Below are 22,197 nucleotides of genomic sequence, written 5' to 3'. Positions count from 1 at the left end.
AGCCCCCCCACTTTCTGCAACAGTCCTGAAAACAGTTAGCTTCATTATCCATCTGCCTCCTACTATAATCTCTGTGAAATGTCCTCTTTCTCTACCTAAGAATGTACTGATGGAGGAATAAACTATTTCTTGCCTCCCCTTCCATTCCTTCATCCCTATTACTTCACTCATGACTCACCCATGTCCCACTCCTATTCTGCCCATCCTAAGTCCATTTGAGGATAAACAAATTTCTTTTTATCCTGGATTTCTTTCTTTCACATTCCTTCCACTTACTAGCCCTTACTGAAATCAAGTTCCCTTTGACAACATTGCATTCCTGTGTAGCCTTTCTATCATAGGCTATATACCTCCTCTTTTTTGCTCAATCCTTAATCCCTCCACAAAGGAATCAAAATACCCTTTTGCTCCTCACCATCACTTCCAGACTTCAACTTTATCTCCATCACACTGCAACCTTTCAAGCTCCTTTGAAAAACATTCAATCAAAATTTTCTATCCAATCCAAATATTAGTGACTTTAATATACAGGTTATTCTCCCTTCTTTCTTAAAGAATTCAGCAGCTGGTTCACTATCAACCTATTCTTATCAACTCTTGCCCTTACACTAGGAATATGAGTATTATAGAAATAGTTTCTAATCTCCCTATTCCTCAGTTTCCTTAAATTCCACGACCTACTTCTTTACTCTACCTCAGACACACATAGTATGGTCACACATTAGGTTTTACCATTACTCATAAATAATTCACTTCCTAATTAGAGTCTGAAATTTCTTTATCTGCTTTGTATCATTCTACCTCTTCTTATGCTTCCCCCCCTAAACTCAATACTTCATCATCTCTCCACTCCTCAGTTCTTTCTCAGCTCATTACTTCAGTTCTGACTTTTTTCCTTCCTCTCAATCCAAGAATCAGATATTTTAACTCTATACTGCCCCCATTATCTTGCCACTTATCTCTTTGCCAGTCTTCAGTCCTGTATTATTCCTACCAGCTACCTCCTATGTTCCTATTCATAAACCACTAAACCAGATGAACCAAGTCTCACAACTCTGTTCATTACAATACAAATTCATGTCATCCAATTTCAACTAATACAACCAAAATCCAGAATTTGGTCAAAATATTTTTAATGTTTTAAGAATATTTATTTATATTTTACTATGCAGTAAAGGACAACAGGCACTCAAACTCAGAAAAGTCAGTTACATACAATAAACTGCAATAAAAAATCAGATAAGCTATTATTTATATAATATATACTTATACCCTAAGTCACCCAGACTAATTTTAGTATATTTGAGTGTATATATATGTGTGTGTATATGTGTGTAGAAATTTATTCATATCATAAAATACTAAATTAAATTATATATACATGTTGGTTTTTTATTTAAGATCAGAATTTCAGATTTCACAAAACAATAGGAACATAATCATTAAGGAAATTACCTATTCAGTATTTAGAAATACTGAATGAGACCATGAAATACTTACTATATGGCTCCTTGAGTACTGCAGGAGGTGAGATTTTAATAAAATAGTCAAGGACACACAACAATAACTGAAATGAAATCACCAGGTCATCTTCCATCTGTAATACTTCCCCTAGAAATAAAAAAAGTTAATTTTTAAAAATTGATTTAAAATTGACATTGACTCATAATTAAGATCAATAAGTTGTAAAAAGTTTAATATAGTAAATATTAGAAATGTTATTTTGCAAAAAAGAAAAATATATTTCAAGTTATCTCTTTATAAGAATCTATAAGAGAACTCAGAGGCCACCTAGTCCAATCCCCTCATTTTACAGATGAGGAAACTGAGGTTCACAGAGACTTGCCCAAGTTCACATATGTAGGTAGCAAGGAGGATTAGGATTTGACCTAAGATTCTCTGATTCTAGAGTCAGTAATCTTCTTTTTATATCATGCTGCCTCCAATAGTATATGCATATGTATATTTACATATTTAAGCTATTCATAAAAATATAAACACTATAAAAAGTATAATAATCTTTTCCCCCGGAAGACTGTATAGTAAGGAAAGGTATAAATATATGCATTTGTTATGTGTGTGTGTGTGTGTGTGTGTGTGTGTGTGTGTATGTGTGTATATAGAGAGATATAAACACATAATATATATCTGTATAGGTATATTATTCCAAAAGTTAGTTTAAAGCCTAAAACTGCACTGAAATTTTTGAAACATCCTGTGTATGTATGTTACACATAAACATACTCTTCCTCTGGAAATAAAACTTCACATTTTTCATTAAATCTAGTAATTAAGATCAATAAATTATAATTTATTATATTAACTATTACCAAGAGGGCAACTAGGTGGTGCAGTGGAAAGAGGGCTGGGCCTGGTATCAGAAAGATTTGAATTCAAATACATCTTCATATACTACCTATATGATCCTGGTTAAGTCATTAACTTCTGTTTGCCTCCATTTCCCAAACTGTAAAAGGGGAATAACAGCACCTATCTCACAGGGCTTTTGTTGGATCAAATGAGATACTGTTTGTAAAAAACAGTTCCTGGCTCACAGCAGGAGCTGGGTAAATGCTCATTTCCTTCCTTTGCTCTCTATTAGATGAATGTTTTGCAAATAGATAAAATATGTCACATACCTGCATAGGATTATACATATATACATACATACACATATACATCTACCTGCCCTGCGTGGGTATCAGAAGGCTATTTCAAGCAGGCTTTCCAAATCTGTGAGTGGAGTGTGAAAACTTGCAAGGCACTGACAGGTCACCCTATCTGGCTATTAAGATGTACTTTCGTTGTTTTCAAGGATATACAATCATTACTGGTCAATGCCACAAACATTAATGAGAGCTAGATACTTAAACCCTAGAAAGTTCACATGAATTGCTCAAAGGAAAATAAAATGCACAGTAATAAAAGTAGTTTCCACATGTGAACCCAGTACTGAACTGTGGATGGGTAATGATAATACTGATGATATAACTAATGTTTCTTCCAAGAAGAATGGATCTCCCTGGAAACTGAAATTGAAGATAAGCAGGAATACAGTAAGAAAATATTAGCTATCATCATAAATTCATATCATTTGGCCCTGATGAACTATATCCCGGGGTAATGAAAGAACTGGTAGATAAGACTCTTAGTCATTGTCAGGCTCATCCCTGGAGAATTCTAAGCGATGATCCAATTCAAAAACAACAAACAGAAGAGAGTCTGTATAATCTAGACAGTGTATCAATTTGATTGCTATTTCTTGGGGTTTTGGGGGGGTATTTGGGGTTTTTTTGTTAAAAGTAGGGTTAAGTGGCTTGCTCAAAGTCACACAGCTAGCTAATTATTAAGTGTCTGGGGTCAAATTTGAACTCAGGTCCTCCTGACTCCAGGGCCAGTGCTCTATTCACCACACCACCTAGCTGCCCCTATGATTGCTATTTCTTGCAATTATTATAGATAATATTATAGAACACTGTTGACAGTTGTTTGTGAATATTTAGAAACTGAAGTAGAATTCACTAAAAATTACTGAATCACAAAGATCAACTAACACAGCCTTTATTTTACAGATAAGGAAGCAGAGGTCTGGAGAATGGAAATAAAATTCAGCTAGGTCCTGTTTAGGAGAAATGAGTAATGAATTCAGTGAAGTGGTTATATTATTCATTTTTTCCACTACACATTTCTACTTGGCTAAAATCAACTACTATAGTTTCAAAATAATTAAAAGTTTGAATGGTGCAATTTTAAATATGTAACCATTTCACAAGATCCATTATTTGTACTAAACAAGACTTAGAGATACCCAGTCACAAAGGTAATGAATGGAAGAGTCTGAAAATTCAGAGGTCCTGTCTCCAAATGTAGTGCTTTTTCCTTTTCTGTCATAACATAACATTTTCTGGCCCATTAACCTCATTTCCTCTTTTGAAGGTTACTAGACTGTTAGATTAGGGGAATGCTGTGAGCCAAACTCCTAGATTTTGGCTTAACACCCAACACCATCTCTCATTATGCCAGAGAACAAGGTAGAGAGATATAGGTCAGACGTACAGTTGTCAGCTGTGTAACTGGCTGAAATCAGGCCAGGTGTTAAGCAATCCTAAACTAGTCAAAAATTTTATCAATTATTTTGATGAATACAGAGATGGCATATGCATCAAGTTTGCAGATGACACAAAGTTGGGAGTATTAGTCAAGCTATTGGATGTCAAAGACAGGTTCCAAAAAGATTTAAATGGTAACAGTGATGGATGGAATAAATGTCTTAATATGATTAAGTTTAAAAGAGATAAATTTAAGACTTACACTTGGTTTTAAAAAATTAACTCCACAGCAATGAGATGGAAGAGGTGTGGCTAGACAATAGTCCATCTCAAAGAGTAGTTGGAGCTTTAGTGTACTGCAAACTTAATGTTCCTCAATGCAACCTAAGCATGGATTAAGAGAAGAAAAGAGTCCAAGAAAGAGGGAAATGTTAGACCTATTGTACTCTAGCTTGATCAGATCACATTTAGAGCACCACATTTTTGGGGAAAACAATGACAAGTTGAAGTGTATCTGTAAAAAGACAATAAGGTGAGAAGCTGTAGAAGAAAACAGAGATGTTTAATCTAGAAAAGAGAAGACTTAGTGCAGACATGAAGCTATCTTCAAGTATTTAAAAGATATAACTTGGAAGAAACTAATAGGGGAAGAGGATGAATTTTCAGAGAAGTGGATTTAGATCTGATATAAGGGGAAAAAAACTTAGTGACTGAAGCTATCCCCAAATAGAATGGATTACCTTGGACAGTAGTAGATTCCTCTCCTGAGGTCTTAAGCAAAAGGCTGATTGCCTTTGTTAGGGATAATTTGGAAGGGATTCTTGTTCAGATAGAGGTTGGGCTTAGATGGCCTCAGAGATCCATAAGAGATATAATCATTTGATAAACAATAGCTCACATTTATATAATGCTTAATGTGTGCAAGGTACTTTAAACAGATTAATTTGATAAATATAACAAATTTACCTTTAGCCAACAAAAACAAGATCCAAGAAACTTTTAGCACCAACACAGAATTTATTTCAGAAGATATCCTAGTAAACAGACCACAGGAAAAAAATGAAAAATTTATAATGATAAAAGGTATTAATGATTCCATAAAGCCTATAAGAATAGGAAGCATGCAATAGGGCATATTACTTTTTAAAAACTATTTATTTTTAATGCCAGAAAATTCTGTCCTCATTGGTATATACGCACTTGTTCTGTGATAAATCATGTGTTGTGATGAATCTCAGTAAACTATTACATTGGATGGGGGGAGAGAATAGAATGTTCAAATTTTGCCTTTATGTAATTTTTTGAAAATAAATATTCAATAAAAAAAATCTGGTATCAATCTTTTCTATTCTCCCTACTCCAGACCAAATTGACAAAAAAATTCAAGCATAAACATCCAGTACAATGATGTCTAATAACATCTATAATATGAACTAGGAACCCTCTGCCTCCAGGTCTCTTCTGTAAAACCATACATTTTTCTAATGCTTTCTCTTTGCTATCTGGAACCACTTCAATACTACACCATCATCTACACTTGAGTGTCTGGCCCCTTAGCCTACTTCCAATCTTCACTTTCCAAGCCCTAGTCTTTGACTACTCTCACCATGTGCTGCTTAATTCCTAATCATGAAATCAAGAGAAAAATCACAAAAATTAGCTAACTAGTTCACTAAAAAGTTATGCTACATAATCTCAACTAAGCCATGATTGCAAGGTTTTTATGGTTCCCAAAGTGATTCACTGTCCCACTTACAACAGTGGCACTTCCATATCTTTCATTCCCCTTCCATCCTCCTCACCTTGGGACAAGGCCTCATCATGTCTTGCTTACTTAGAATTGTCTTCTGGTTTCTCTACAATCTAACTCAGCTGCCATACTAATTTATCTTTATAAAGCAAAGATATGACCATAATACTTGTAATCTATAAATACTGGCTGCCTATTACCTCAAGCATCAACTAGAAGATCCTCTGGCTTTTAAAGCCTTTCACATCCTAACTTTCTAGTTTTATACTTTATTCCCCTACTGGTATTCCATGATCCAGCCACATTAGTCTCCTTCCTGTTTCTCACACAGGACACTCCATCTCCTGACTCCATACCTTTTTGATGGCATTTTTTCATGCTTGGTACGGATCCCCTCTTCACCTCTGACTCCTTGAATTCTCTGGCTTCCTAAAAGTTCAATTTATACCTCACTTTCAGAAAAAAAGCTTTTCCCTTTCCCCCTACTGCAAGTAACTCCCTTTGACATATATAAATCTTGTACGTAGTTGTGAATTGTGTTGCCCATAACAGTTCTTGAACAGATGATATTTTGGTCTTTTTAGTATCCCCACCACTAACAAAGTAACCAGCACCTAGTAAGTACTTATTTAACTTTTTCTGATGACAGTATTGATGAGCATTTATATAGTAGTCTCTGTGTATTGTTATTTTCTGTTGTTTATTTTCCTTCTTCATGGATTCATAAAAATCCCTGTTTCTCTGAAATCCTCATATTTATCATTTCTTACTGAAGTAACAAAGTCCCCTTGATTATTTTCCAGTTTTTCTAATCATTCCCCAATCAATGACTACATACTTTGTTTCTTATTCTTTTCTATCACAAAGAAGAGTACTATGAGTATACTGAAATATGTTGGGAGTCTTTCACTTCTTTGGGATACCTACCCAATAGTGTGATCAGTGGGTTAAAGTCTTTTTATTGACTAATTTCAAACATATCTAGAATAGCTGGAACAATTCAACTAAATTCAATTCTTAATCATCTACTGTGTATCAGATACTGTGCTAAGTACTAGGGAAACAAATAAGAAAAGGAAAGAGATACCCTGCCCTTAAGAAGCAATGAGCCCTCAAGAAGCAAAGAAATCTGGAAGAGGAGATGGGGTGCCATCAGTGCAGGGGCATGCTACTCCATAGAGTGCAAACCAAGCAGGACTGCTGATGTGAAATGGAGAAAATGATGAAAATTCAAAGCCCAGCCTAGAAAATATTAGTAGGTCTGACTTCTCATCTTTTTTCATCTTTGCCAATTTATAGAATGTGAAGTGGCAAAAGGAAATGACCATGGTATTTAAAAAAAGCATCAATAAAACATAAAAAAGAAAACTAAACAAAACTCTCTCCAAAGATTATGACTCTGATGAAGTTTCAACTTTTGAATTTCAGATTATAAAATAAGGCAACAAATTATGAGGGTAAGTATTAAAAGTTATCTCCCCCCCACTCCCCTCTCCTCAGTTTAACAATTTCTTCAAAAATTCTTATTACCAACACATGTAATCTAGCAAAACAAATTCTCACATTGGGCTGACCCAAAAATACATAAATCATGCTGGAATTTAAGACCATCAGCACTTTGTCAGGAGGTAGTTGGTATGATTCATCTTCAGTCCTCTGAACTGCAGGATTACCAATGCATTAATCAAAATTCTAAGATATTTCAAAGTGATTTTTCTTTATAATGTTGCTATTATGTATATAAATATTGTTTTGCTCATGCTCCGTCCACTCTACAATAGATCAGATAAATCTCCCTAGTTTCCTCTCAAATTGTCTAATTCATAATTTTTTATGGTACAATATTTGTAGTCATATACCATAATGTGTTTAGTCATTCTTCAAATAGATAGGTACTTCATTAGTTTCCTGATTTTTGGTTATTAAAAGAGATGCTATTAATATTTTTGTATTATAGGATCTTTTCTTCTTTTATTTATCTTCTGGGACATAGAATAAATAGGAGTATAAAGCTGATTTAATTATCAATACCATGTTTATATCATATTTGCATATTATTATAAATAGCTTGTATAATATCGGAATTATTTTTTGAAAAATATAATTCATGTATAAATCCATCTATTCAGGAGTAAATTTTTACTTTGAAAGTTAATTTATGACTTCTTCAATTTCTTTTCCTGATGTTGTGTTAAATAATCCATATCTTGGCATTTTATATTCTTGAAATAGTCATCCTATAAGTTTTGCTAGTATATAAAAAAATAGGTTCTAATTTTATCTTTGTTGGCATCTTTCTTTTTATTATTGATAGAATTTGTTTTTTCTCTATTAAAAAAGTTAGACTGGCTGATTTTTTATTACTTTATTAAGTTGATATTATTATTATTATTATTATTATTGTTGTTGTTGTTGTTGTTGTTATTATTATTATCATTACTTCATTAGGTTTCCTCCAAGAAAAACAGCTCCTAGTCTTCAATTCAAATTTTTATAAATTTCAAATTGTATTAATTTCTTTTTTATTTTCAGTATTTCATTTGATCTTTTGCTTAGAGTTTTTAATTTGTGATTGTTTCTCTTTTTTAAATTGCTTACCTAACCCACTGTTGTATTCTTTCTCTTTCTTACTTATGAAACCATTTAAAAAGCTACATTTTCCTCCAGAGCAGCCTTAGCTGCAACCACTTTGGTATATCGTCTTATTATACTCATTTTTTGGATACAATTTACTATAATTTTACTATAATGCAATTTTTCTATAATTTGTTCTTTGATCCAGAAGTCTTTTGGGATTATATTAGTTTACAGTTACTTATTCTTTAAAAAAATTACTTATTCAATAGAGTACTTTACTGAATATAACTTTTATTTCATTGTAATTAATAAAAGATGAGTTTAATATTTCTGCTTTTCTATTTCTGAGGAGTCTTTTTGCTCCAATACACAAGCAATACTTTCCATTTTTGTCAATTTGCATGATGTGTGGTGGTAAAAGGAAATGATTGTGGTATATAAAAAACCAAAAAACAACAATGAAATTTTTAAAAAAGAAGACAAAACAAAAATATGTCCAAAGATTATGACCCTGATGAGACTTCATCTTCTAGTTTTGAATTTTAAAATGAGGCAAAAAAATTTATAAAGATAAGCATCTTTTTATAAATTATTTTATTATATCATATAATATTTTACACAGTACTGACCTACTTAAGTGAACTATATACCTTAGATAATTTTCTACTGTATGGCATTAAAACATATGAAATATACTTTCTTAAATGTAGTTTTATGGTCATTACATAAAAATCTAGATATCAAGTCATTTGTCAGTAATCCAATGCTCTATTATAACAACTGATTAAAGAGAAAATTAGGCTTGACATATTATTTTGATTTACAGCACCTTTCTCAGGAATGTAAGTGAAAAATTTACTTTGGGTGAGTTACTCTCCCATTTAATGTCTCAAGACAAAAATTACAGAAGCCCATTAGGTAGCATGCAATGAATACCTTTTATTTAACTATCATTAGTTGTTCTTTTAAGAAGTAGTTGTTATTGGTTGAACTTTTGTAAGGACTCAAATATCTACTGATTAATTGATTTGAGAGTTTTTCAAGTCTGAATAATGAACAGCTCTGAGTTGTCTGCTATATTCTGATATATATATATATATATGTACATATATATATATGTATAAATATATATAATAGCTGGAAGGTTAATATCAGGTCATAGCCTTGGAATCTCTGTGATATGGTAATTGTCCTTTATCAAACTTGAACTCATTTCCTAAGCCCCACTTTCTAAACCAAGTTCAGGAGACCTCCATCGAATAACTGGAAAATGAAAGAACAGGTGAATTTATGTACCAACACTGCAAATCACAGACCAGTTTAACCTTTAATTAATACAACCCTTAAAATTTTGTTGAGTGATGCAGCCCAAAAGATCTGAAAGGTTGGACTCTCATGCTTTAAACCAATTAGACAATAGGATCAATAAATATGTAATTAGTACAAGAAAAAAGAAAATTCAAAATAAAATTTTGAATCACTTACGAACTACTAGGTTGAGTCATATATATAAGTCCACATGTCCTAAAAGGGAAAAATATATCGTTTTGGTTAAGCATTTTTTATTTATTGAGTGACAATCTTTGAGATTTCATTAAAAGAAACTGTATTTTTAAAAGCAAGATAAATGTTATAAAAGATTTTTTTCAATTTAGGAAATTTCACATTGATATAAAAATCATGGTTCAGAGAAGATAATTTTTTCCACATTATGAGTTCTCTACACCAATGAAATCATATATCCAGACTAAAGTAATAAATGATGATGATGATGATGATAATTCACACCAAAGATATTTTAAAAGTTTATATAGAAAAATTATTAAAACTCAATGTTCGTTATTTTCCATACATTTTAGTACACAATAATGTCATTACTGTACCATCATCATTTGCAAGTTTCATCATACATCACTTTGAAATAAACAGGACTTTACAACATGGTTACTCTTTGTAGTTGCTTTTCAGAAAATATAATTCAATCTTGCAGAAAAGCAAGCACTTCTCCTAACTCAAGCTCCTCCCAAGGCAATAATTCTCAATTGCTCTCAATCATGTATGTATATGGATTATTTACTAATGAAGCTAAATCCCAAACAGCATCCTTATGCCCTTTAGCACAATTCTGGCCTGTTAACCATTATCTGAAATGTGCTCAAAAAAAAAATCCAAATTCTATAATTTTTAATGAAATATATATGTGTGTGTGTATATATATATATATATATAGATAGCAGAAAGAAAGAAAAGAGAAGAGAAGAAAAGAAAAGAAAAAAGAAGAGAAAAGAAAAGAAAAGAAAAGGAAAGAAAAGAAAAGAAAAGAAAAGAAAAGAAAAGAAAAGAAAAGAAAAGAAAAGAAAAGAAAAGAAAAGAAAAGAAAAGAGAAAAAAAGAAAGATGGATGTAAAAAAGTTGAGCTTCTTAGGGGGTAGGAAAATCCAATATAATATATGCCAAATCTAAATGTAAATTACTTTTGGCTTACCTGAACCAATACTTCTCTCCATAATCAAGAGTTAGCCACAATACATTCACAGTCAATTAACATTTATTACTCTTCCCATATTAACAACTTATTTGTTCTATTCTCTCATTTTCTCTAAGTACCCCCCTCCCCAGTTTAATGTGTTTCTTTTCTTTCCCATAGTACCACATTCCTTTTGGGACAATAATAATTTTTATTAGGTAAAATGCTGGCCAATTTGGTTTATTCTTTGCCTTCCTTGAAAAATGAGGTGTTAACGACTATTAAGTTGAAGAAACGGTGAAATTTTTATCCTAGTAAAGAAAGTTTTTTAAAAATTACTTCCTTATATGAACATTCCTTAATAAGGGAAATAAAATGAGGAAGAATATAGTTAGATTTGTAAGTTGAAACAAGAAAGCTTTAAGTTCTATAGCATCTGAACTAAAAGAAAATGAAGGCAATAAAAACAAATCAAGCCTCAATTTATTCACAAAAAAAATTTTGAAAACTGAAAATTCTTGATTTCTAGTAATAACGCAGTACTCAGGGATTTTTAACTCTAATTTAATTGGCAGTGCAATATTTATTTCTACTATATCTTTGCACTCAGAAAGTTTCAACTTTGATCATGTGATGAAGAAACAATTTGAAAAGTATTTTGATTTGGTGATCAAAAAAATAGTGATATCAATATTCCAGAAATACTTCATTACTTATCTTCCCAACTTTAAATAAAAACTTATCTTCCTGAATTTTTGTCATATGTGAAGAAGGTAGAAGGGAGGGAACAGTGGTAGAACTGGGGAATTAGGTAACTTTTTTATGTTATTCTCAAATCTATTCTCTTTAGAACACTATAGGCCTCTGTTTCCTGTATGCCCTCCCATACAGTCAGAGGAGGGTGTCTCTATAACTAAAACCATCTTTTGCTTTTGAGAAAAACAAACACTCAACTGGGGGATATTACGATTGTGTAAATAGCATCTTTTTGCTTCATCTTTCATCTGTTCTAATGTCAGAAGTCATTCAACACTGTCTCCTCAATTCTATGACAGGTGAAGGAACAAGGAGATCAGAGAAAAGATAAAACCTTTCTCCCTGAAACTCTCCTGACTTCTGCTTTTGTTCTGATCATTCACAGTACTAACCAAACAACTAAGATTTTTACTTCTGTGATACCTCTCCATTTAGAAACAGAAATTTGTTGGATGAGGGGAAACTAGAGTACTTATTCACAACATATAAAAAAGCAACAATGAACTATACATCAAAAGATCTAAAAAAACCCCAGTATCCTATATAGTAAGTATACACAAATTGCCGACTAAAACAAGTTGGAATTATTAAGATGTTAAGAGTAAAAGCCAAGATTTATCTTTTAAAAATAAAAATTTCATTTTACCTTTCCAATTTGTGGTAGAGTGCAAATAAAACATCATATTTCTTCATTAGTCTGGATACAGTATAGTCTACTTTAGTACTGGTATCAATTTCTCTTAGCAAATGATAAAATTTGTACACACTGCATGGGAAAGGATTAGGAAAAATTAGTTATTTTGATAAACATTTTTCTTAAATGCAGTTTATTTTTAAGGAAAAGAGTTTAAATCTGAAACAATGAGTGCTAAATGAGTGCAATTTTACTAAATGAATGTTCTATATATTCCTTTGCAGCAACTATCAATTGAACTTAAAGGGGAAATAATAAAATAGCTTTCTTTACATATTTGATAGGGAGAGGGAATTGAATGAGAATAAGTTATCACTAAGGTCATTATCAGAAATAAATGGTTCAAGTTCTAAAGTTTCACTATTTCAAATATTAGCTGCCTGAGCCACTCAAAACTAAATTCTCTCTATTTCATTGATTGACAAAATAGATTAAATCAATCTAGATCACTAATTAGGACTCAATTTAGTATTTTTTTTCCCTTTCACATTAAGTGATTTCTTGTTCTGGTACAACCTTAATATTTTTTTTTAATAATTCACATGCACATTTAATTTTTGCAATATAAGAAAGGGCCCTATGATTTCACCAAATAGGTAGGACAGGAAAATCCCTCTGCCAATGCAAATCTATTCTTAAAGTTGTCAAGATTACTGAGAGATTAAGTACCTTGCCCAGGGCACATGGCCAGAGTATATCAGAGGCTGGACTTTAAACCAGGTCACTATACCACCCTGACTCCTTTAGAATATACAATTTATAATACACAAATTGCTGACTTGTCTATATCTGGAAACTGGGTTATTTTAATTTCATTTAAAACTATAACATTTAGTAGGCAAGTTATGTTTAATTCAAGAAGTTAATCAAATATATTGAAGATCTTTTCCATGTTAAAAGGTGTTTTAAAATCCTATTCTGATACTTCAAAGTAAATAAATAACTTCTCAAAGTTTGTTCCATTAAAGTGCATATCCAGCAGGTCCCTTGGGCTAAAAACTTCAAGGACTGCTGTAGCAAAAGCCTGAGGACTTCCCAGGTAAAGTGAAGAAAGGATGACCAACAGAAAACTGGCTATCAGGTGATCAATATTTTTGGCCACTGAAATTCATAAAGACTGCTAATAATACTAGAGTTAAAATCTACATTAACTCATTGATACTTAAAGTACTAGAAAAAAATAATGCAACAAAAGTCTTACCCCAAATTATATTTCTGAAATTTATGGGTTTTTTTAAATTGCGATATTAGTCAAAAGGTCAGAGAATTCTAGAGAATTACTAGCGAGAAAAGTTGCATGTTACCAATTTCATTCTATATGCTGCACTTTATGGGTTATTTCATGTTTCTTGAGTTAGGAAAAGTACATATTATCAGAATTAATATTTTGTTACAAAGCACTGTAGGCATAAAAGTGTATTTTCAGTAATCTCTAATGAAGAGTACAGGTTTTAGTGGTTGAAGGAACCTAACCCCTAACTCCCATAGGAATAGGTATCAACATTCATGATTTTTTATTTTTGTACTGTTTTTCTAGGAAGGTAACCTCTGTAAAAGTTGAGGGTTGACTATATTCTTTATCCCCTTTTTTCAGTAAAAAGTGTTAACCTTTATCTAATAGTCTGACTATTTCTTAGGTGTCTTTGGCAAATCCTTTCAACTATATAAAATTATGACTTGTTTTGGGTTGAGTTTTTTAAAAATTTAATATTATCTCTTCCTAATGCTCTATTAAATTTGAACTGATAACAAGATGAAAGCCTTTTGGATCTTTGGTTAAGAATCTGTCTTCTCATAAATTCATTCCTAGGAAATACATTTTGCGAATGAAAGAAGGGAGTGGGGAGTAGAGTGGAAACTGAGTGCAATGAAGTGATGTAAGTTGTGAGTCACTGTGAATCCACTAAGAAAATTTATTGCAAAAAACTAACCCAGAAAACGCAAACATGCCAACAAAACCACTAAAATGAAAGAGACAAATTAGTTAACAGTTTAGGCATAGTTCTTCTGAGATAAATTATAGATATAGATAGTAAAATTAAGATAAAATATTAATTTAAAAAATCTATGAGAAGTAAACCCAAAGACACTAAAAGCAAAATGCTACTGCAAAAATGAAATTTATGGCCAATGCCTTAAATCTACAATACAAAAGGATAATTTGAGGTATATGCTAAATGTACATTACTTTACATTCTCATGGCCAGGGTCCATTCTTATTCTAATCCAACCCAAAAGTCTATTTTCAGCCAGGAATAATTTAGAAGGTCTAGACTGGTCCCAAGATATACCATCCAAATGACCAGGTGTCAGATCAATTCTCTTCCCAACCTGGTGATTATAAAGCTAACACAAAAGACTAAGTAATTGTCTTCAAACACTTGAAATGCATCTAACTTTAAATAATATAATTCTAAAGCTTGGAGCTGCATTACCATTAGATTAACCCCAAAGCAAAATCTAAACATTCATATGAAATATAAAATTGTTCCTAGGTCCCAGTTATCATTGGAAACGATTATGTGAGAACTTAAGCATCATTTAAAAGATGAGATTTCAATGTTAGGAAATCAGACCACATTAGCTTTCTTCTAAGTCAAATTTTCCTAGTAAAAGACTACTGCCTAGTTTGCTACAATTTTATGTATTCTTACTCCTACAATGGCTTTACAGTGAAAATAAGAGTTATATATTCCCGTTTACTTTGACAGATATTTCTACTGATATCGCAAAATGTACCTTATATCTATGTTTTTCTGAAGCTCTGTAAAGGTAAATGGCATCTCATCCAGGTCTATGGCTGCAGTGAATATACAGATCCCCCAAAATTCCTTTTTCTTTTGAATATAACATTCCTATGGAAAAAAATTCATCAGTTAAATATACTCAAATAAGAGGTGCAGATGATAGAAATTATAAGCACATGTGCTTATTTTTCAGTATATCAAAACAGAAAGTCTTAAACACATTCTTGTGCTGCCTCAAAATGATTTTGCATATATGTTGAAATTATTTGTCTTTTGCTCTAGTAGTTAACTTCTTAAAAAATAAGATTAGAAAGATGCAAATTGTAACAATATAGAAAATTACATGATCATATATGGTTTTTTTGTTTTTTAGGGTTTTTTGCAAGGCAAATGGGGTGAAGTAGCTTGCCCAAGACCACACAGCTAGGTAATTATTAAGTGTCTGAGACCGGATTTGAGCCCAGGTACTCCTGACTCCAGGGCCAGTGCTTTATCTACTACACCACCTAGCCGCCCCCATGATCATATGTTTGATGTAAATGTCTCATTTAAATGATTCAGCCAACTTCAGAATGCGATCATTCAAAATACATACACTTTATCTGAACCCCAAACCACTTTCTGATTTGATTTTTAATTTTCTGAACTAACCCAAAATTTATACTTTGGGTATTTTGTTTAATATTGAACATACTAAAATATAAAAGCAAACATTAAAAACAAAAAATTTTAAATAAAAAACTACCAGTTTTTGCAAAGAAAAATAAGAAAATGTATTCATTTTAAACATTTAACAATTATTAGATTTTAATTTTTCAATTCTAATATAGTAAAGCACAAATTTTCTAAATTTGAATACCATACACATGAACAATCAAATATGAAAAATAACTAACAAATCTATAAAGAAAAAAGGATTTCACAACCATTTATTATTGCATCAAAACCACAAAGCAGCATGGTGTATTGGAATATCATGGTACATCAACTTCAAATACAACGTAATGTTTATTATATCTTGTACCAGAAACTAACCTCAGTTTCCTCATCAGTAAAATAATGCTAATAATTATTGTTGTTTGATTATTTCAGTTGTGTCTGATTCTTCATGACCCCATCTGGAATTTTCTTGGTAATGATGCTGGAGTGGCTTGCCATTTTCTTGTTCAGCTCATTTTACAGATGAGGAACTGAGATGAACATGGTTAAGTGATTTGTCTAGGGTCACAGAGCTAGTAAGTAACTGAGGTTAGATTTTAACTTCCTGATTCCAGGTCCAGGGCTTTATCTACTATTCCACATGGCTGTCCCAAAGTTAATAATGCTTAAGATCAAATGGGATAAAATATGTAAAGAGCTCTGTAAACCTTAAAGTAACATTTAAGTGCTAGCAATTATTCAAGCATCATCTCACTTGATATTCACAATAATATAGTTAGGCACATAGTACGAGTATTATTATACTCATTAAAAGATAAGTAATTTGAAGCTCATGGAAGTTGGTACTTCTATAAATGATCACATAACTTGTAAATAATCCAGCCTGACTCAAATCCAAGTCTTCAACCACTAAATTCAATGTTCTGAGTACACCCAAGTCTTCCTCATTCTCAAAAAACCCTCAATTAAAGAGGATAGTGGAAAGATGGAAGAATAAGACAGGAAATGCCAGGCTCTCCAAATTTCTCCCACAAACACATCACTTCAAAGTAAACTGAGTGGTAGAAATAATTAAAAGTTGGGGTAAAACAGTTGTCCTAAGACAACCTAAAGGACTTTAGGAAAGATTTAACCTCTAAGGGCAGGTCAAATAAAATGCAAACAGCACCAGGCAAATTGCACTGTATCAATAAACAAGCTCTAGAGGTAGCTGTCTTGGGATGATAACCTCTGGTTTAGGAACTTTCACTTCAGGGACAACGTGAGTGGTCAAAGTTGGAGTAGCAGAAGATTGTCCCGCTGTGGTGGGATGCCAGGCCCAGTCATGCTGACCAGATGCCAGCCCAGGCTGTGCCTGTAAGGAGGAGTTAGCAGAGACTTGTATAGTTTGGAAGCAGAGGGTCAGGGATCTTGCTGGCTTGAAGTACTTGCTGGAGAGCAGAGTCCCTGGTTTCAGTTTCAGGACAAAGGGGAGAACTGAGTTTTTCAGACAATGGGAGGGACTTCAAAGAAGCAAGAGATTTTGTGGTGACAGTGGAGGGCTGGGGGTCCTAGATATGGCTTGGGTGGAGAGGAATGCCCCATCAGGCCCTTGACATAGTTCAGAAAACAACAGTAAGAAAAACATAAAGATTGAGGCACCACCCCCAATATCTCAAGACTAAAATCTGACCATAATAATAAACTGCTACATAATAGTAGTAATAGCAGTAGTAGCAGCAGCAGCAGCAGAAACAGAACTGGTGGTGGTGGTGGTGGTGGTGGTGGTGGTGGAAGTAGTAGTAGTAGTAGTAGTAATAGTAGTAGTTTGTCTCAAACAAAGTGATGTCGTTTTGGTCTTCTGTGATAATGAAGGACAAGATGCAGCAGCAGCAGTAGTTGTATATGATTTAGCAAAGGAGAAAGAAACAGCATAGATAATTACTATGAGCATAGAGAAAATCTGAATCATTACTCAGAAGACAGTAAAGTTAAAAAGGTCACTCCTACTTTAAAAAAGAACTGGTCACAAATCCAAAAAAAAAGCTTTAAAAGGACTTTAAAAATCAAATAAGATGCTGAGGAAAAATTGGGGGGGAAATAAAAGTAATGTAAGAAAATCAATTGAAAAAAGAGATCCAATAACTTAATAAAAAGAAAATCACTTCTTAAAGATGAGAACTGGGCAAAGGGAAATTAATAACATTTTAGGTCACCAAGAAATAATAAAACAAAATCAAAGGAATGAAAAAATAGAAGAGAATGTGAAACATTTCATTAGAAAAACAATTGATGTATAGAGAATAGATTGAGGGAGACAATATAAGAATTATTGGACTCCCTGAAAGGTATGATTTTCAAAAGATCTAGTTACAATATTTACATAAAAGGAAAATTACCCTAAAGTTCTAGAATGGAAGAACTGTTACAGTGGATGCAGTTGGGGTAGAGGATTGATAGTACAAGAAACTTATTCCCATTATAAACTGGATTAAAGAGGAAATAGCAAATACATCTAAAATGGTATAAAGGTCTTCTGAATTTATTTAAAAAAATAGGAAGATTTGAGGACAGGATAAGGCAGGGACTTTTAGAAGTAGAAAGATGTAGGGCTGGGGGAGGGGGAAGAGGGAGAAGATAAGGAAGGGACTCTTAGAGGGGTAAGTGGATTAAGGAATAGATCCCTAAAGGGAGAGGATAAGGAAGGGGTTTTAAAAGAAGTGTAGATGAAGGAAATAGTTTGAAGCAAACCAGATATGTGAAGGACAGGGTAAAAAGAATGAGTAAAATAAGAAACATATGCTTACATGAATTTTTTTAAATGATAAGAGATCTCTATTTAAAACCATCAGCAAGGATTACTTATAATGAGGATAAACTAGAAGCCTTCCCAATAAGATCAGGAGTGAAATAAGATACCCATTATCATTATTATTATTCAATTTAATCAGAAATGCTAGCAATAACAATAAATGAAAAGAAAAATTAAAGGAATCAGAATGGGCAATGAGATAATAAAACTATTTTTTTCTGATAGCATACTTGGAAAATCCTAAAAAGTTAATGGGAACAATAATTTTATCAAAGTATCAAGATATAAAATAAATCCATATAAATCATCAGCAATTCTATATGTTACCAACAAAACTTGAAAAAGAAGAGATAGTTAGGGCATACCCCTTTAACAAAACTGCAGATTATAATATAGTTGGAAATACACTTACCAAAACAAACCTGAGACTTATTTATGTGAACGGATTTATTTATAAAGCATTTTTTATAAAAATAAAGTTAGATTTGAACAATCAGAAAATATTAATTGTAATTAATTAGGCAGAGCCAATATAATAAGGTCACTTTATCCAAACTAATCTATTTATTCAATAACTTCCCAATTAAAAAAATTATTTTGATGAATTAGGAAAAAAAATAAAACAAAATTCATTTGGAAGAGCAAAAGGCCAAGATTATCAAAGGAATTAATTAATGGGGGGAAAGTAAAGGAAGGAGGTTTAACAGTACCTAATAGGAACTAACAGATCTTAAACTATACTATAAGACAGTAATTATCAAAATTATCTGGTACTGGCTAAGAAGCAAAAAAGTAGATCAGTGAAACAATGTAGACATAGAGTCTACAACAGCAATTGATTATACTAATCTTATGTTTGACAATTATACAGATAAAAATTCATTATTTGATAAAAAATTGTTTGGGAGAACTGGAAAGCAGTCTGGCAGAAACTGAGCATAGACCAATACCATTTACCAAGATAAAGTCAAAATGAATATATAACCTAGATATAAAGAGAGATTTAAGAAAATTAGAAAAACAAGGAGCATATTACCAATTAGATTTATGGACAGGAGAACAACTTATGAATAAACATGAGAAAAAGAGCATTGTGATGTAGAAAATGGACAATTTTCATTACATTAAGTTAAAAGGCCTTTTTAAGAAATAAAACTAATGTAGCCAAAATTAGAAAGGAAAATAGAAAATTAGGAGAATATTATTATAGATAATTTCTAAAATAAGTCTCATATTTCAACTATATAAAGAACTTTGTCAAATTTATAAGAATATAAGTCATTTCTCAATTGATAAATGGTCAAAGGAGATGAACAGGTAATTTTTCAATAAAGAAATCAAATATATATAGAATATATTCTTATATGTGTATATATACATATATAGGCACACAAAAATACTCTAAATCACTACTGATTAGAGAAATGCAAATTAAAACAACTTTGAAACATTATCTTACACTCATCAGATTGGCTAAAATTATAAAAGAGAAAAGTGGCAAATACTGGTACTATAGGTTTGTTTCCCAAAACTGATTAAAAAGAAAAAGAACTTGTTTTAAAATATTCATAGCAGCTCTTTGTGATGGCAAAAAACTTGAAATTGAAGTAATGCCTATCAATCGGGGAATGGCTAGACAAGCTGTGGTATATGATTGTGATTAGAATACTACTTTTCTATAAAAAATGATGAGCTGGTTGATTTTAGAAAAACATAGAAAGACTTTCATAAAATAATGAAGAGTGAAATGAGCAGAACCAAGAGAACATTGTACACATAACAGCAATATTGCTCTAAGAACAACTATGAACAACCAAATCGTTTTGAGTATTATGAATACTCAAATTATAAAGGACTTATAAAACAAGATGCTATCCATGTCCAAAGAAAGAACTGATAAATAGAAACATGTATAATATGGTTTTACATATATATACTACATTTATATCTAATGATAACTTTCTCTAGGACAGGGTGGGAATGGAGAAAAAAATACACAGCAAAGAACAAAAGAAAACTTAGAAGGAAGTACAGAAATGCAGGGTAACTTTGAAGATGATGTATAGTAAATTAAATAGTTTTGGTTTTTTAAAAAAGTAAACAGTGTAGAATGGAAATTCATAGTATTATATTGAATCCTCTCTATGTTGTGCTGTGTACATAGAAAGTTTTTTTCTGTCTTTTTTGTATTGAAGTTCAAAATGAATACTTTTTAAAATCCTCAATTTGATCCTATGACCCCCATTGTCTATTATCTAATAATTTCCCTCCTCTTCATGATTAAATTCCTCAAGAAAGTCATCTATATTTTTGATGCTTCTACTTTTCATTTCACTCTGTCTTTAAACCTCAGCAATATAACTTTCACCTCCAGCTTCCCTAGGTTCCATCAAGACGTTTCATATCACTTCTCATATAGGATGCCTCTTCTGGTACTATTCCTCCCACCCCCCATCCTCATTCTCACCTCCACCTACCCCTAGGGTGTTAGTATCTTCCTTTCAGAGAGTACTTTCCCTTTATTCAGTATTTATCTTATAAGAATTAAATTATTTCCATGTTGGTCTATCCATTAGAATGTGAGTTCCGTGGAGGAAGAGATAATTTTTGCTTGTCTTTGATATCCCCAATCTTTATAGCACAGTGCTTCTTACATAGTAAATGCTTAATAAAGGCTTGTTGACTGAATGACTTATCTCACACCCAATAAACTGAAAGAGACTGCAAAAAGATGTGAGTACTAAATGTTTGAGAGGTAGTGGGAAAAGAGCTACTATTGGGGGGGAACTGTGAATTGGGCCAGCTGTCTGGAGAACAATTTGCAATTATGCAAAAAAAGTGGCCAAAATGTCCATGTCTTCTGACACATCATACTCAGAAGTCAAGGAAAACAAGAAAAGTCCCAATATGAGTCAAAACATTTATGGCAATATTTTGTATAGTAGCAAAGAAATGTTAACAAAGCAGATGTCTTTGATGGTATTGGGAAATGGCTAAACAAGTTATAGTACAGGAATGGAATGCCTCTACTGTAAGAAATAATTAGAAAATGGAACTTATATAAATTAAAACAGAGTGAAGAAAACAAAATTAGAAAAAACAATATTTAAGATTACAGCAACGAAAATAGAAAAAACAATAACAGAATGATAAAACTGGATGCTTTGAAATTTTAATGACAAGGGTGGTTCCAAGATGGCAGATGAAGAAATATAGCAAGTTTTCTCCATCTCCCCTTCAAAAGTCCTAAACAGATATGGAAAGTGCATTAGATTAAATACTGATAATCTAAGGTGGGAAAAATCACAGAGAATCATTTTTCTACTTTAGGTGGACACAAGGAGTCAAAGAAGTCTGTAAATGGGGTCTAATCAGAAGCACCAGGTAGAGCACTCTGGCACAAGGAGAACAAGTTACCTGCAATACTGGGTAGAGTGTGGGAAGGGGTCCCACCTGGCATTTTTAGCCCCCTCTTAGTTCCAGGTCATAGATCTAGGATAGCCTGAAGAGGAGATGTGTATTCAAAGACAGCAAGGAGGAAGTTAAGAAGCAAATATCAGTGGTGTGGCTGAGAACTTAAGAGTAGAGCAGGGTCCCAGCCCCTGCAGAGGAATAGCTGGAGCAAGAATTTCAAACTAAAGGGGAACCTACAGTTCTATCACTCTGAACTACAGAATTTTCCAACCACCTAATGGTAGCTAGGTCTA

At 32.3% G+C, this 22,197-nt stretch overlaps 1 protein-coding gene across 2 annotated transcripts in view; it reads right to left on the bottom strand.

Annotated features, from left to right (window-relative positions):
* RB1 (RB transcriptional corepressor 1) overlaps window positions 1-22,197 on the bottom strand; it is a 165,118-nt gene that overhangs the window by 119,233 nt on the left and 23,688 nt on the right. For both annotated transcript variants that reach the window (XM_074217121.1, XM_074217122.1), the window contains exons 3-7: window positions 15,032-15,147; window positions 12,245-12,364; window positions 9,862-9,900; window positions 5,016-5,083; window positions 1,501-1,611 (exon numbers count right to left, since the gene is read on the bottom strand). In XM_074217121.1, the coding sequence (XP_074073222.1) occupies window positions 1,501-1,611; window positions 5,016-5,083; window positions 9,862-9,900; window positions 12,245-12,364; window positions 15,032-15,147 (454 nt within the window). The remainder of the gene's footprint in view (window positions 1-1,500; window positions 1,612-5,015; window positions 5,084-9,861; window positions 9,901-12,244; window positions 12,365-15,031; window positions 15,148-22,197) is intronic.

Source organism: Macrotis lagotis, chromosome 1, assembly GCF_037893015.1.
Source record: "Macrotis lagotis isolate mMagLag1 chromosome 1, bilby.v1.9.chrom.fasta, whole genome shotgun sequence".
Taxonomy (NCBI): Eukaryota; Metazoa; Chordata; class Mammalia; order Peramelemorphia; family Peramelidae; genus Macrotis; species Macrotis lagotis.
Note: the sequence above shows the minus strand (reverse complement) of the source record. Positions and strands in the feature narration are given on the sequence as shown.